At 40.6% G+C, this 14,137-nt stretch overlaps 3 protein-coding genes across 5 annotated transcripts in view; 2 read left to right on the top strand and 1 right to left on the bottom strand.

Annotated features, from left to right (window-relative positions):
- Positions 1 to 896: 896 nt before the first annotated feature.
- mrto4 (MRT4 homolog, ribosome maturation factor) lies at positions 897 to 4,318 on the top strand. The gene is made up of 8 exons (XM_071494501.1): positions 897 to 996; positions 1,622 to 1,680; positions 1,790 to 1,893; positions 2,364 to 2,445; positions 2,552 to 2,619; positions 2,701 to 2,852; positions 2,961 to 3,037; positions 3,138 to 4,318. The coding sequence occupies exons 1-8, from the start codon at positions 969 to 971 to the stop codon at positions 3,282 to 3,284; spliced, it is 717 nt and encodes a 238-aa protein (XP_071350602.1). The 5' UTR covers positions 897 to 968; the 3' UTR covers positions 3,285 to 4,318.
- akr7a3 (aldo-keto reductase family 7, member A3 (aflatoxin aldehyde reductase)) lies at positions 3,963 to 8,667 on the bottom strand. The gene is made up of 7 exons (XM_071494500.1): positions 8,143 to 8,667; positions 6,697 to 6,884; positions 6,384 to 6,488; positions 6,059 to 6,155; positions 5,317 to 5,416; positions 5,041 to 5,170; positions 3,963 to 4,171 (listed from the first exon to the last, which is right to left on the bottom strand). The coding sequence occupies exons 1-7, from the start codon at positions 8,432 to 8,434 to the stop codon at positions 4,010 to 4,012; spliced, it is 1,074 nt and encodes a 357-aa protein (XP_071350601.1). The 5' UTR covers positions 8,435 to 8,667; the 3' UTR covers positions 3,963 to 4,009.
- Positions 7,893 to 14,137, top strand: part of megf6b (multiple EGF-like-domains 6b) — a 64,219-nt gene continuing 57,974 nt past the window's right edge. The window contains exons 1-3 of one of the 3 annotated variants that reach the window (XM_071494493.1): positions 7,893 to 8,065; positions 12,531 to 12,665; positions 13,659 to 13,768. In XM_071494493.1, coding sequence (XP_071350594.1) covers positions 7,947 to 8,065; positions 12,531 to 12,665; positions 13,659 to 13,768 — 364 coding nt within the window. In that variant the 5' untranslated portion in view covers positions 7,893 to 7,946. Of the gene's footprint in view, positions 8,066 to 9,042; positions 10,578 to 10,618; positions 10,955 to 12,530; positions 12,666 to 13,658; positions 13,769 to 14,137 lie in introns of those variants that run through there. The other 2 variants (XM_071494495.1, XM_071494494.1) reach the window with 2 other exon arrangements.

The following is a 14,137-nucleotide window of genomic DNA, read 5'->3' as shown; positions in this document are numbered from 1 at the left end:
GGCCTGTTTCACCCCCCCAATGATCAATAATGTCTTATCACATTTTGTTGGCGAAATGTAAAATTATTTTATTATATATATATATATATACTATCTCATCTGGCTGATTTGTGCATTAGCAGGATATATTGCCATTTATGTAAAGTGTGGATATATTGTGAGTGTCTGATAACAAAGCTTTGTTATCAGAATGAAGGCAAATAAAGAGCTCTCCTTGTGCCTCTGCAGCTTTCTAACATCAAATGCGATTGCGTGTCTATAATTAAATTTGAAAAGGGACTCAAACACCTTGACACCTGTACTTCCAACAGGGCCAATACTCCACCTAAACATGAATCTTTGAGCAATTTGTAAATCAGTTTGGCCACTTGTACCATGTAGCATACTTGCATGTTCTTGCTTTGGCTCAGGAGACCCCTAGCGGGTTAATCCATTCATAAACCCGGTTACTTCAGACAATTCACAGCCACCCTGGCATGTTAAACATGTAATATAAATTAGTAGAAGCTAGAAATGCACAAAACATGTGGTTTTAACGGAAATACTGTCCCCCAAAATAGGTGAAATGCTCATAGTAGGCCATGCAATTTAAGAAAGTCCAGTATTGTTAATTAATCGTGATATTTTTAGGCTGTTTTGGCTCATTTCCGCCTTCTGGCAGAGCACTGCACACATACAGGAGAACTTATCAAAAACGTCAAGATGATTTGTGATTAATATTAGTAATATTAGCTTGAAACAACGCCAAAGCTACATGCCTCTCCCCTCAACTCATGTTTAAATTTATTTAGGAGCTGCAGCAACAGCGACAAGTTACAAATATTTCAGTTAATAAGTCCTTAGGCCTATTTTAGTCATTTATTTTATTTTGGCTCAGGCACTTCGTGGGCAGCTCCATCAAACAGAAACATTTGGGGTCCTTTTACTTCACATGTGCGTCTGCTGCTCTGCCATCGTGAGGGGAAACCATGCCGAAGTCAAAGAGGGACAAGAAAAGTAAGAAAATATCCGTTCAGGTTGTTTTGTGTACAAATACATTGAACTGATAAGTTTGTTTACTGGCTGCTTGTATGTAGCAGCTGTTGGAAAACTAACGTAAACTAACGTAAACGAGGGAACAGGCTAATGCTAGCTTCTCCTGCTGAGGGAAATAGTGAATATGCACATTACACATTACCCCGAGGTTAGCTTCTGATTTACAAGTTTCACTAATCTGAAAACGTGTTTTAGAAAAGTATTTAGGCTCTCTGAAGTAATGTGGTCCAGGTTTGACAAGTCTAGGTTTAGTGGTTTTTGATGTAGACCTGGTCAGATGTGGTGTGGATGGGATAAAAACAGCAAAATTGTCTTTATTTTTAAGCTTTCGTTAATTAAATGAAGGGTTCATAAATCTGAGAGTGGGTTTCAAACAGTTATGAGGCTTTGACCAGGATGTCTAACACTATTTAACTACACAAAGATTTGGGAGACATGTCACCTTAGTTTCCCTTAACCTTCCACTTAATTTCTGAATGAGAGGCTCATGATACAGGGATCCTGTAACAGGATCTGACTGAAATAATACTGACTGAAATAAATTAAACTCATTGCTGACTGTCTTTTCACATGATCCTCCCCCCAGTTTCATTAACGAAGACAGCCAAGAAAGGACTGGAGTTAAAACAGAAATTAATCGAGGAGGTGAGTGTTTTCTGCCCTGGTCTACTGTCAGCTATACTTGTATGTTAATCAGATTGCGCTCAAGCTGTGGACATGTTTCATACTAAATTCTCCCCGTTTGTCACTTTAGTTACGGAAATGTGTGGACACCTACAGAAACTTGTTCATATTTTCTGTGGCCAATATGAGGAATAACAAGCTGAAAGACATCAGGACAGCATGGAAACACAGCAGGTATTGGCACCTTAACCAGCCTGTTGGCTTTACATTTCAGTGAATTTAAAGATCTTTACACATGGAGGTGAGTTTACTTGTCATGCGTGTGGAAACCATTGTATAATGTCTTGTCTAATGCTCTGAGGAGAGTTTTTAAAGTTTGAAAAGATAACTGTGATAATATGATCAGGGCTTCCTTGGAGACTATACATTTATATAAGATAGGTTGTGTTAATAACTGGGGACATGCAATTTGAAAAACATGGGCAATTACTAGTCTGGGAGGATCTAAGTTAAATCACTTTCAAGTTGTATGTTGCTTGAGCCACCTTAAAAACAAAGTCAGGATATCTCGCCTTCTTCTGCTTCTCATTTTTTTACTTTCACAATTTTCCCAACGTTAAAAAAAGTTAATAACTAAAAGTAGGTGTGCTCCTTGCACAGGGGTCACGGGAAACAATTTAACTGGCCTCTTCTTTGTTCCACAGATTCTTCTTCGGCAAAAATAAAGTCATGATGGTTGCCTTGGGGAAAGGAGAAACAGACGAATACAAAGATAATTTGCACAAGGTAAGTAAGGACTTAAGGGGTGGAGGGGTCAAGCTAGAAAATTTCGCAATAAGCACAATAAGCTGTTGCATATACGTAAAATTTTCTTGCCTTTGATAATATGCAGGTCTGCAAGTATCTGCGGGGAGAAGTGGGTGTACTATTCACAAACAAAACAAAGGATGAGGTACAAGAGTAAGTACCACTTCATGAACTGTGGTTTCAGTGATTATCAAATTGTTTATACATTTTCTAAATGATTCTTTCTGTTGATAGGTATTTCAGTCATTTCAAAGAGATGGATTATGCACGGGCTGGTAACCAGGCACAGATGGACATAACTCTGGATGAGGGACCCCTGGAACAGTTTCCTCACTCAATGGAGCCCCAGTTGAGGCAATTAGGACTCCCCACTGCCCTCAAGAAAGGCAAGATTAAAAATTGTTTGAATGCAAAGAAATAAACTTAGTGTTGTCACTTTAACAGTCAGTGGATTTTGGATGTAACGGTCACATTTTTTTCTACTGTTATTCCAGGAGTGGTAACACTGCTGAAGGACCATGAAGTCTGTAAGGAGGGAGATGTGCTATCACCTGAGCAGGCTCGTATTCTGGTGAGTTCCTGGCTGTTTCGTTTCAGGAAACGTTCACAGCGACATACAGTATTATAATGCATTTGACTGACCTTCCCATCTGGGCCCTTGTTGTCCACAGAAACTCTTTGGTATTGAGATGGCAGAGTTCAAGGTGCAAATCAAATGTATGTGGAACTCAGAAACAGGCGAGTTTCAGAACTTTGCTGCCGAGGAAGAGTCAATGCAGGAGAATGAAGATGATGAAGAAGATGACGATGCAGAATAAAACATCTGCATGGGCAGATGCTTGTACAAGTCTGTTTTTAAAAGTCATTTTTTGCCAACCATAACATCAGAGGGACAATGATGTTGAAACCTTTCATCCTGACCTCCTGTGCTGCCCCTGGACTCTGTGTTAATCTCTCTCATCTGTCCTGCCTTCACCCCAAAACATGAACTGGACTGAATTGTTGTCCAGGAAACACTGGTGACTGGAGTCAAGACTCAACAATCTTGTGCATGTAATCATCTTGATACCACTTGCTTTAAGATTTGTCAACATTTGTATTGCATTCAAGTATTTTCCCATGCAGCCAAAACAAATAAGCACATACTGTTTCATGTGTTAGACCAACCCATTTCCTGCATTTTATCTGTAAGAAAAACATTTTGTTGATGTGAGAAAATTTGTTTTCTTTTTAATGTAACAGTTTAATTAAGGCAAGCTCCAGCAAAAGTTACTTCTCCTTGAAAAATAACTTGTCATTTTTACATTTATACATCAACAATGAAGTGCTCTTACATATGAACACATAATGGTTTCCAACTGATCCAAAAAGAAAACTAGAAATTTTAAGTGTGATTTCAGAAAAACTTTTAAGTAACTAAAACTAATGGGGCTTTAGCCAGCCAATCTTATTTTCTGTATAAACTTGAAAGATATTTGATTGGACTGTAGTGGAGATTTTGGTCTATATTTAAAAAAAAAAAAAAAAAAAAAAGGGGGGGTCCTCATCTGAAGTAGTTTGGACACTCATGGGCTACGAGATTCCAGGCTTCACTGAAGGCAGTGACCACTCTCTCATCCAGAGGACCCTCCTCTGCAGCAGTCAAGTTCTGCTGAAGTTGCTCCATACTGGACATGCCGATGAGGACTCCATCTCCAAGATCACCCTGTAACCGCAGATGATGCAGTAGTCAGAGAAAAGCGATGCTGTCAAACCACAATGTGGTTGATGAAGATGTTTCCTTTCAATTTGACAACCTTTGACTCTGAATTGCTGAGCATAGATACAATAATACATACAATAACTGACCAGACACTTTCAGATGTTAAGAGTTAGGATTTCAGCATTCACAATCCACAAATGGTCAGTAAGAAGTTATGACCAGCTATAATTTTACATTTGGCTAGCTGATGTGAGGTCATTCTGTAAAATTACAAAGAATATAAACACAGACTGTGGACAATTGAATATGTCCATATAATTTAAAGTACTGGTTATAAAAAATGATTAGATTTTACTTATATGCACATCCAACTGTAACCTGGCCAAAAACTACAGAATAGGGCTTTAAATCATCATTAAAAATGAAGACAAAATAATTGACAATTATTGTACAAAGTGCTCAATATGTGAAGTATCATTTGGTTTTTAATGATAAAGTACTATACTTGACCACTGACTTGATGCAGTAATAATAAATATGTATTTCACATGCGGAAAGACAACACTGCATGATAAAAACACTTAAGTTGGAAGGTCAAGTTTAGTTCGTATGTACTCAGCTTTTCAATGCTGGTAAATGCCATTTGAAATTTTACCCTGCTCCAGCAGCCTGAACAGGGTGCCATGACAGGACCAATATTTGTTGAGTAAATGCATAAAAATATAAAATCTTGTCAGTAGCCAGATACTGTACCTACTTTACCCTGAAAAGTTTAGTTTAGTTTATATCATGTTGTAAATTGTAACCTCTCCAAAATTAAAAACTCAGAACGTAACCTCAAGCCACAGCAGCTTTCTATTCACAGCAGGTACCTTAAGTTGGGAGTGGTGGTACATCCAGCGCATAGCAGCAGAAGTCAGGGTGGGTTTTTCTGAGCCATACACCATCTCCAAGGCCTTTAGAACCACCTCTATGGCGTGGAAATGACTTTCCTTCCAGTATCTTACACAGAAGAGGACAGTCACCGTTACCCTCTGAGCTTTATCAACACCCATGTACAAACCACAGACATACCTAATATGCAATGACTTAAAACATGTCGCTTGTTCTCGGGGAAAAATCTTGAAAACAAACTGGAAGTCATTCACCTGTCTCGATACGCTGCGGCCCAGCTGTTACCAAAAAACCGCCCAGCAGGCTGGGAACCCTCTTTGTCCTCGTAATGATACTTCCCTGTCAGAAGGCCACCTGGCAGAGGACGAGTCACGTCAGAATTCAAGCTTAATGAGGTTCTACTATTTATGTACTCAGTGCTGTCAGTTATTTAAAATGATATGTATTGCAATGCTAATGTCAGTATGTCAGTACATGCTGGTGTTAAACAGGTATACTGTTTACTGTCATTCCATCTCCCATTTATTTTGTCTGTTAGCATGCTAACAATTGTTACTAAGTGCTAAACACAAAGTACAATTGAGGCTGGTGGGTCATTTGATTTTCCATTGTAAACCAAAGTACTGGACTAATACAATGTCCAACCCAATAGTGCCAGATGAAAGGTTAAGGGAACAAATGAACAAATGTGACTGCAATCCACCCCACAGTTGTTGAGACATTTCATTCAAATTTAAAAGTTGGGGGATCACCAAAGTTAGGATTCATTCTGTGGGGACCATGAATGTCTGTGCTGAATTTTGTGGCAAATTATATGGTAGACGTTGAAGCATTTCTCAGGATGTTGAGATATTTCTCAGATATTGACCTGCTGGGGGTCTTTACATTAACATTAGATTTCATCATCCGGGGACCATGAATGAACGTTAAAAAAACTGTGACTGGCTATCCACAGTGCCAAGCTAGGATGCACCACAGAAAGCAGATGAACAGCACCTGCTAGAGGATTGTACGCGTAGAATCTCATTCCGTAGTTTCTCAGACATGGCAGCAGCTCCGTCTCAACCTGTCTTGTAGTGGCATTGTACATCCCCTGTAAAAGGTTGTAAGAGTCAAAGTTAGGATGCAAGGGATTAAATCAAAGTGAAAGTCCTACTATGCAGGATGCTTAACTACTCTGATATTAACTACTACAATTTCTAACACATAGCTACTCATACTGAGGGATGCAACATGACATACAGTATATTATGAACCTGTTATATTCTAAGATGACACAGCTGATGAAACAGAGATGAAACATTAAAAAGTGGCAGAATACCTGATAAACAGTGGGAGCGATCCAGTTGTTGTGTCTGCAGATGCACACAATTTCAGCCACTTCCCATGATGCATAGTTTGACAGGCCGAACTCCTTGAATTTTCCCTGAGGGGGATGTTTATAACATTGACTCATTTTTAATGAAATACTGTCAAGTAGGAAAATAATACATAACGTAATAGGTATAGTATCAGACTGATTTTATATTTGTTCACTGCAGACAAACGTGTGTGGTGTGTTGTGTTACAGGAGAGGTCTCAGCAACTTCCTCAGAGTTTTAACTCATAGAAAATAGGGTCTCTGGTCTTTTTACCTCTTTGTGGAGTTCATTGCAGGCCCTAAGGGTATCCTGGATGGGGTTTTGGTGGTCGGGGGCATGGAGGTAGAAGAGATCCACACAGTCAGTCCGCAGCCTCTGAAGGGAGGTTTCCAGCTGGGAGCGCACACTCTCCGGTTTCAGTGTCTTCCCGTCCCAGGGGTTGGCCTTGGTAGCGATACTTACTGTCACACAGAAACAATGAAATGAAAATATGACATATGAAGGTTTATTGCAGCAAAGAGAACTGTGGGTTGTCTTTTTTTTGCAAGCATAAACCTAACATCAAAACATTGCTAGAATGTTGGGAGAATATTATATAAACCCTGTGACAACATGCATAACGTTAAAGGGGCATCCAGTGATTGCTGACAATGTTCTCAGGCTTATATCAGCTTGGCCTTGTGACTTTTCTCATCTAAGCAAATCTGTAACCACTGAATTGACATTTTCTTGGTTTTGCTTTTTACAAAAATATTTGTTCTGTTAGTTTATCTAGCGTATATTTCTTGCTGACATGCTGTGTGTGATGTACTGCTATGTGTAATTATGTATTACGTATCCTGTTTGTTTAGTGATGGTCTGTCACCATGTGTATGTTTGAATTATTACCTGCAGATGAAAATTGGCTTCATGCTCACTCTGGTGGAATATATCAAATGGTAAAATGTATGTTTGATATTCTACATGGTCTCTTACAAATAAAATAAATGGCCCCAGGAAATTGGAGGTGTAATCCAAGGCTGGATTACCAGTGACCCCAAGACCCCATGTTTTCTTAATCATTTAGATCTACAAATTTAATAAATCTCAAATTTGCTAGAAATTTGAACCACTTTATCAGCTAAGATGGTTCCTCAATCTTGTGACCCTAGTTTTCTTGTGTGTAGTGTTTGTTTTGTCAGAGTTTTGTTTTATTGAATTGATTCATTTTTGTGTGCGTGTCAAGTTACTAAATTCACAGAAAGCCTCAGACAAAGAACTGTAAAGCTGCAACCAACAATTATCTTTATTATCAATAGGTCTAATAATTAACGCCTTTAATAATTTTAAGTTCAAGTTCAAATATTTTTTGTCTGACACACTGTCAAAGATGTTACTATCATACAACTGGAAAGAGCAGATTCAGATGTCCTTTTTTTTTTTTTTTAAACTTTTGTTATCAAGTGTGTTACCAATTAACCAATTAGTTTTCTGTCATCAACAACCATAGTGCCCTAAGTTTTGGTGGTCAATAGAGGCCCGACATGGTTCATGGTTTTACCCTTGAAACAGTGAAGGGTCAACTAAGGCCCCTGATTGGAGGGGGTTTGGACCATTTTTTTGTTCCCATGATTCCAAGCTGGTGCCATCTGCCAACCAGCAGGTAGGTTGTCCAATTAGGGACACTTTGGTTAGTTTTGTTTACTTAAAAAAAATCCAGTATTTCTGCCTCTGATATACCTGTTTTGGGGAGATTCATGCCCCCAATGACGGTCTCTGACTTCCCATCCACGTACATGAAGGCTGTGTCCAGCTGCTTGTGTCCCCTGCCCAGGAAAGCCTGCACCATCTCCAGGCTCTGCTCGGCGTCGGCCCGGCCCCCGAACGCCATCGTCCCCAGTAAGGTAACCGGTCGTTTCGCTTGAGACGACATGTTCCGACGAGATACAAACCTTGGCAAGTGTGTTAGCACGTCTGTGGTTATGTGGCTCTGTCGGAGGGTGCACAGTCCTCCTGTTATTACCCACTGCATGCTACAGAACTGCAGCGAGTTACGCGACGAAGGGCAAAGGTCGTGTTGGAAGTGGTGATTAGGGAGCGTCGTAAAATTACTTAACCGGTTCAAAACGCAATGTGCGCTATAAAAATCAAGCTGGCTGTTTGGCTTCTTCGCGTTCTCCGGGTGAATCAGTGCAAAGTTCGTTTTCTGTGACCACTTCCTGTTGTTTTAGATCTGCATGTTAATGTTTGTTCAAGTCTCTTCGTTGCATCATGTGTAGGGCACTTGTCACACTCTTACCAGACGTGGTTTGTAATTCTTATTTTTAACCACAAGGTGTCAGCAAATCACCATCCAGTTTACAGTACAGGCTCATGAGTTTCTCCTGCCTTAGGCATATTGCCCAGATATGGTTACAATAGATGTGATAAAATAAATACTGTATGGCAAGTGAAAGTAAATATTATTTACTTGGAAAGTGTAGAATAATCCAACAAGTCTGGCATCAATGACAAAGTAGTTTTTAATACACCCAAATTTAAACACTTGAGTGTGAGGCTTTTGTGATAGGCTGTACACACACCAACACATTTTTCCCAGAGTGTCTGAGACAAAGCAGTAGGCTGTTTTCTCCACTGGAGTACCTAGCTATACTGGTTAAGGCTTGCTGTAACTTAGTTTGTGGTAATTTAATTGGATGTAAATGTGTTTGAGATTATACACTATAATATCAACTGATATAGCCTATATATTAAAAACAGACATTGACACAGGCTCCCTGTCCGAGATGAGGCTCAAGGTTATATTGGTAAAAATGCAAGAGCCTTTTACCAGTTTCATATTCATTGTGTTTTAGTAGGACAGACAACCTTCAGGGCCCTTAAGGGCCTAGGGTCTCTTGTAATTATTTTTAGGCAGCTTAAAGTATTTGGAGATTAGGAAAAGTTTGCCAATATGGTTAAAAGAATCCACTGATAACTTCAGGTTGTTATTTTGGTACTGCTACTTGCAGCAGTTGTTCAGAGACCACTGGGGTTTTTGGTGCCAGGGCAGGCAAAGTGGGCAACTGCCCTGTGGCCCCTGAGGCCAAAGGTCCCTGAAGGTACAAGTTTCACTGCATGTGAGTTTGATTAATCTGCATGGCAATTTGCACCAGTAAGGCAGGCTACAATATCAACTGCATTGAAGGTCAATGTCTAGTTTTTAGACCTTGTTTTAGTTTATGTATTCATTTATATTATTACAGAATTTTATGTTTAATAATTGCATAAGAGTTAGTGTAGGGTCCAAACAACATATTTTTGGTCCTGGGCTTCTGAAACGCCTTCATGCAGCCACAGATATAGGGGTTCTAGGGCCCAGAAATAAACAAGCAAAGCAATTTCATCACCATATGACTCACTGTTGCGCTGAAAGACTGACTCTAACGTTGGCAGCACATATCTTGGATGAGCGCTGATCCGTCAGATCTAATTAAAACAACATGCTGTATTGGTGCTGTCCTCCGAGGGTTGCACCGGCAGCGGTGACCCGGGACTCTGTGGGGTCATGAACACACATGCGCGCAAATGGAGGCTTTGTTTAGAGAGCAGCAGCAGTCAGTCCTGCCGGATGACCCTTTGACCGCACCATCAGCTGTTTGCCCTGCAGAGTGACCACTAGCTGCCTCAGACCCTCCCCTGCTTCAACCCCAAACATCCTCTGTTGCTTCATGGGCGATTGTATATCACCCCGTCTTCCTGGATGGTCCCACCTACCATGAGCAGCTTGCACCAGACCTCTCTGCGCATCTTTCCATCGTTACTTGCTCATTGAACCTAATAAACGTTTATAAATGTGGTAGTTAAAATACCAGCAAATTTATGAGCGCCGGTCTCAAAGGAAACATCATCGGGGTTGCTTGTGCTACTAATTAAATCTGATCCCGAAGAAAACTATTTGTCTCCAAGTCTCTTTAGTTCGTCAGTGCACTTTTTTTTCTCCGCAGGCTGCGGGGTGTCTTGTGTGAGCTTCAGAGGCTGCTGCCGGAGCTCTGAATAATAGATGGCACTCTTTGCACCCCCACCCCTCCACCAAACCCCTGCCATCATTATCAAGTCAATGGAGGGAGGCAGAAAGCGCGCAGCCTCTATGAGTCTTTGCCCGTCAGTCCAACATCTGCAGTGAGGAAGCGTAGGTGAGCTGCGGTTTTTTTTTTCCCAGTCAGTGTCACAGAGAGCGAGAAAAAACTCACCTGGCGTGGGATGGCTGTGCCGTTTTTGGTTAGTTTTGGTCATTTCCACACGGAAGATCCTTTACGCGCCTTTTGCGTTTACTAAGGACTGCTCGGATTTCTTTTATTTGGTTGTTAATTTATGACATTATTTTTGTTTTGTCAACGTCTGAGTCACACTCATGAATGAGTTTGCCCGTGAATCACTTTTTTTTTTTAAAGCTGTAGTCTAATCCGAGAAGAAAAAAAATGGATATTGTTATTTTTTCTTTTTTCCTAATATTTATTAATGAGGCTCACACGTTGCAGTATGGCGTCGCCAACAACCTGCAACCCTATATGTGAGTAACCTTTTTCCTTTGTTTTGTAACTTGCTTATATTTGCTTAGTAGACAGATTCTTTGGTGATGATGTTTACTCTTCATCTTTACGAAGATGTTTTAACAGCTTCACATTTCCTTTGAAGTTTGAGAAAAGTGCTGCTTCACCTGCACATGCACAAACTTGTGCCAAAGACTCAACCAGAGGCACAAAACAGAGGCTCCCGAAACTGTTTTCCTCTTGTTTCAGTTGTATCAAACAGCAGATGGATGACACATCTATTTTCTGAATGCTGGAGGATTCAGTTTGATCTTGTGCACTCTGGTCATGGTTTTTATTTGCCTCCATGCATAATATCCCTGTGATTTACATGATTATATATTGGCTCCATGTGGATGGTCTAACTTGCATTCCTGACTCAGTTAGAGGCTGTTTGTTATAAATCCTTCAAAGCAAAGAGCCGGTCAATCATAACAGGTATTTTAAACCCCATAATGATAAATATATAGCTTGAATTGTGTGAGAAGAGTTACTCTGCTGTTACCTGCCACTAACAATGAGGTCTTTCATATACAATTATGTGTACAGGTGGAGGTGATGGTGATTACTGTTGTTTATGTGATGAGCAGCTGGATGTTGTCTTAGGATTCCTGCTGATCTCCATATGCCCAAGCCTTCCTGTCTGTCCTTGGAGAGTTACCAAAGGAGAAAATGTTTCAGAGATCGTGTTGCACTTTTTTTTTTTTTTTGGGTCTGAGCCTCCTCAGTCTGTGTGGTGCAGCGGATGGTGTGAAGACATCAGTGGCACCTCAGCCTGTTGAACCAGACAGATTTTGTGTAAGAGGGACATAACATAACAGCTGAAGGCTTACCGTATTTTACCTCAGGGTGAAAATGTTAACTGTCTCCTCTTTCTGCCGACATTCAGTCTCATATGCATACAAGTGAAAACATGTATGTCCTTCTGTATTTCCAGAGGACACACCATAAATGTTTCATGTGAACTGTCTTGAAAATTGCGGCATGGCTTTGTTTTATTCATTTTATTTTGAAAATATTGTGCAGTGAAGTGGTAACTGGTTACAGAGTTTGCATTTCATATGCTTTTGTTTCCCAGCAAACCTGGATCACATCTCAGACATTTTGATCTTGTCTGGTTATGATTTTTTTTATTTGTTTTGGGTTTTACTTTTGAATTTGAAGAAGACATTTTTTTTTTCCACTTTCATGTCTCTGCTACCCCCTAAAAGACTTTTTGGTAACACATGACAGGTGACTATTAAGTTGAACTACAGGCAGTCTCTTGCGCTTTCTAATACAGAGTTCTGCAAGGGGATGTGTGAGGAATTCCCCTTTTTAAATGTTTAAAAATACCAAAACCAGACAGCATAAGCAGCCTTACACCTCAACACAGGTACATCACTGACATCTAGAAAATGCCTTATTCAAGCCTTGTCTGTCTATCTTTGCTGCACCATTTCTTATAGTGCTCATAAATTCCCCCGCTGCCATCTGTACAACAGTAAAAAAAAAAAAAAAAAAACGCAGCAGAACATTTTGACATGTTAAGTATTTTTACCACTGTTTTCGTTCCAGGCCGAATGTGTGCGTGGAGAGGGAGGTGACGCTGGTTGCCCAGAGGCAGCCGTGTGTGCAGGCCTTCACACGCATGGTTAAAGTGTGGAAGCAAGGCTGTGTGGGGCAGTCATGGTGCATGGGATACGAGAGAAGGTGGGTAATACACCTCATTTGTAGTCTGTCTACGCCTCCCCTTCTGCACTCAAAGCCTCTGACTCTGTTCATATGCAAACACTCCCAACCTCACCTGCAGGGGATGTAGTGCTTTGCTGATTAAGCTCTGGCTTCAGCAAAACATTAATTAATGGTTCTGGGTAGTTTCCATGAGCCATGAAACCAAAAGAATTCATCAGAGAGGCCTCGATACTTCATTTAACTCCATCTCCAAACATTATCAAACAAGATGATGTCTCACTCCCTGATCTCCTCCTTCCTTTTACCTCTTCATCTCTCTCTCTCTCCTGTGCTATAATCACTGCTTTGAACCTCTCATACAGTTAAGTGCAAGGTGTAGCCCCACTTCACCATCTATTTAACACGCAGACGGCCCTGCAGCCAACATTCCTTTGAAGGAGGGTCCTAATGCTAACATTTTAGTCTTAGTCTCTCTTTCTCACTGAGTCAGTTTGAGGAGTTTGTCACTGTGCCGCTCACACTCGCTTTCTCCCCCCCCCCCTGCATTATTTACCGTGTTACCATGTCAAACCCTGCTTTGAAGGCAGTCAAGGCCACAATTACTCGCCGAAAACAAAACGTGTTCCCACAATGCGTAATGATTGTGGAGCAGAGGGGTCCCAAAGTACAGGGATAGGCACCGTTCTCTGAAGTAGAGTCTGCCAGTCTCACCCTTTCAAACGGTGCCTTAAGAGTCTGTGAAAATGTTTGCTGAACATTATACTGCATGTTACTTAAAAGACCTGGAGCCGTTTGAACAGATTACATGTTTATTTTTCTTAATCTACTGACATTCAACCACACGAAGCATCGAGAATGATATGTGCCAAATATTAAGTCGGACAATCCCTATGTAACTCTCTCTCTCACACACACACACACACACACTTGCTCTATTGTTATACAGTGGAATACTACAAAGACTCTTGTTTGATTGAAAGTTTTTAACCCATTGTTTGTCATTTTTAACAGGACGGCATACTACACAGCATACAGACAAGTGTACAGACAGGATTATCAGACTGTGTATAAGTGTTGCCCTGGATGGTCTCAACTTAACGGAGAAGCTGGTTGTCTTTATCGTAAGTTCCTTCATTCCTTACATTTTCCTATTTTCTATCACTTGAAAAGCTAAAAGAAATTCACATTTATCAGCAATGTTTTTGCGTGAAATAGAAAGAATGTGCAGGTAGGGATGTTTACTAAAAGACAAGTATGTCTTTTCCTGACTCAGCAGTGGGACGGATGCTTCAAACATCACCTCACCATTGGTGTAGACCTCTGAATAAAAGCTTTTCAGAGAGAGGTCAAAAGGGTCAAGAGGTGCTTTGCCCATCCAGACTCCTCAGCAGATGTTATCAGTCAGTGCCATGTCCGCAGCACTTGTGTTGTTACAACGGTCCCACAGGGTTTAGATGTGGACGCGGGGAATATAATCCCCCAGTGCTGAA

The sequence above is a fragment of the Trachinotus anak genome, unplaced genomic scaffold (assembly GCF_046630095.1).
Source record: "Trachinotus anak isolate AG129_WGS33_773 ecotype Australia unplaced genomic scaffold, CSIRO_AGI_Tana_v1 ptg000013l, whole genome shotgun sequence".
Classification (NCBI taxonomy): domain Eukaryota; kingdom Metazoa; phylum Chordata; class Actinopteri; order Carangiformes; family Carangidae; genus Trachinotus; species Trachinotus anak.
Note: the sequence above shows the minus strand (reverse complement) of the source record. Positions and strands in the feature narration are given on the sequence as shown.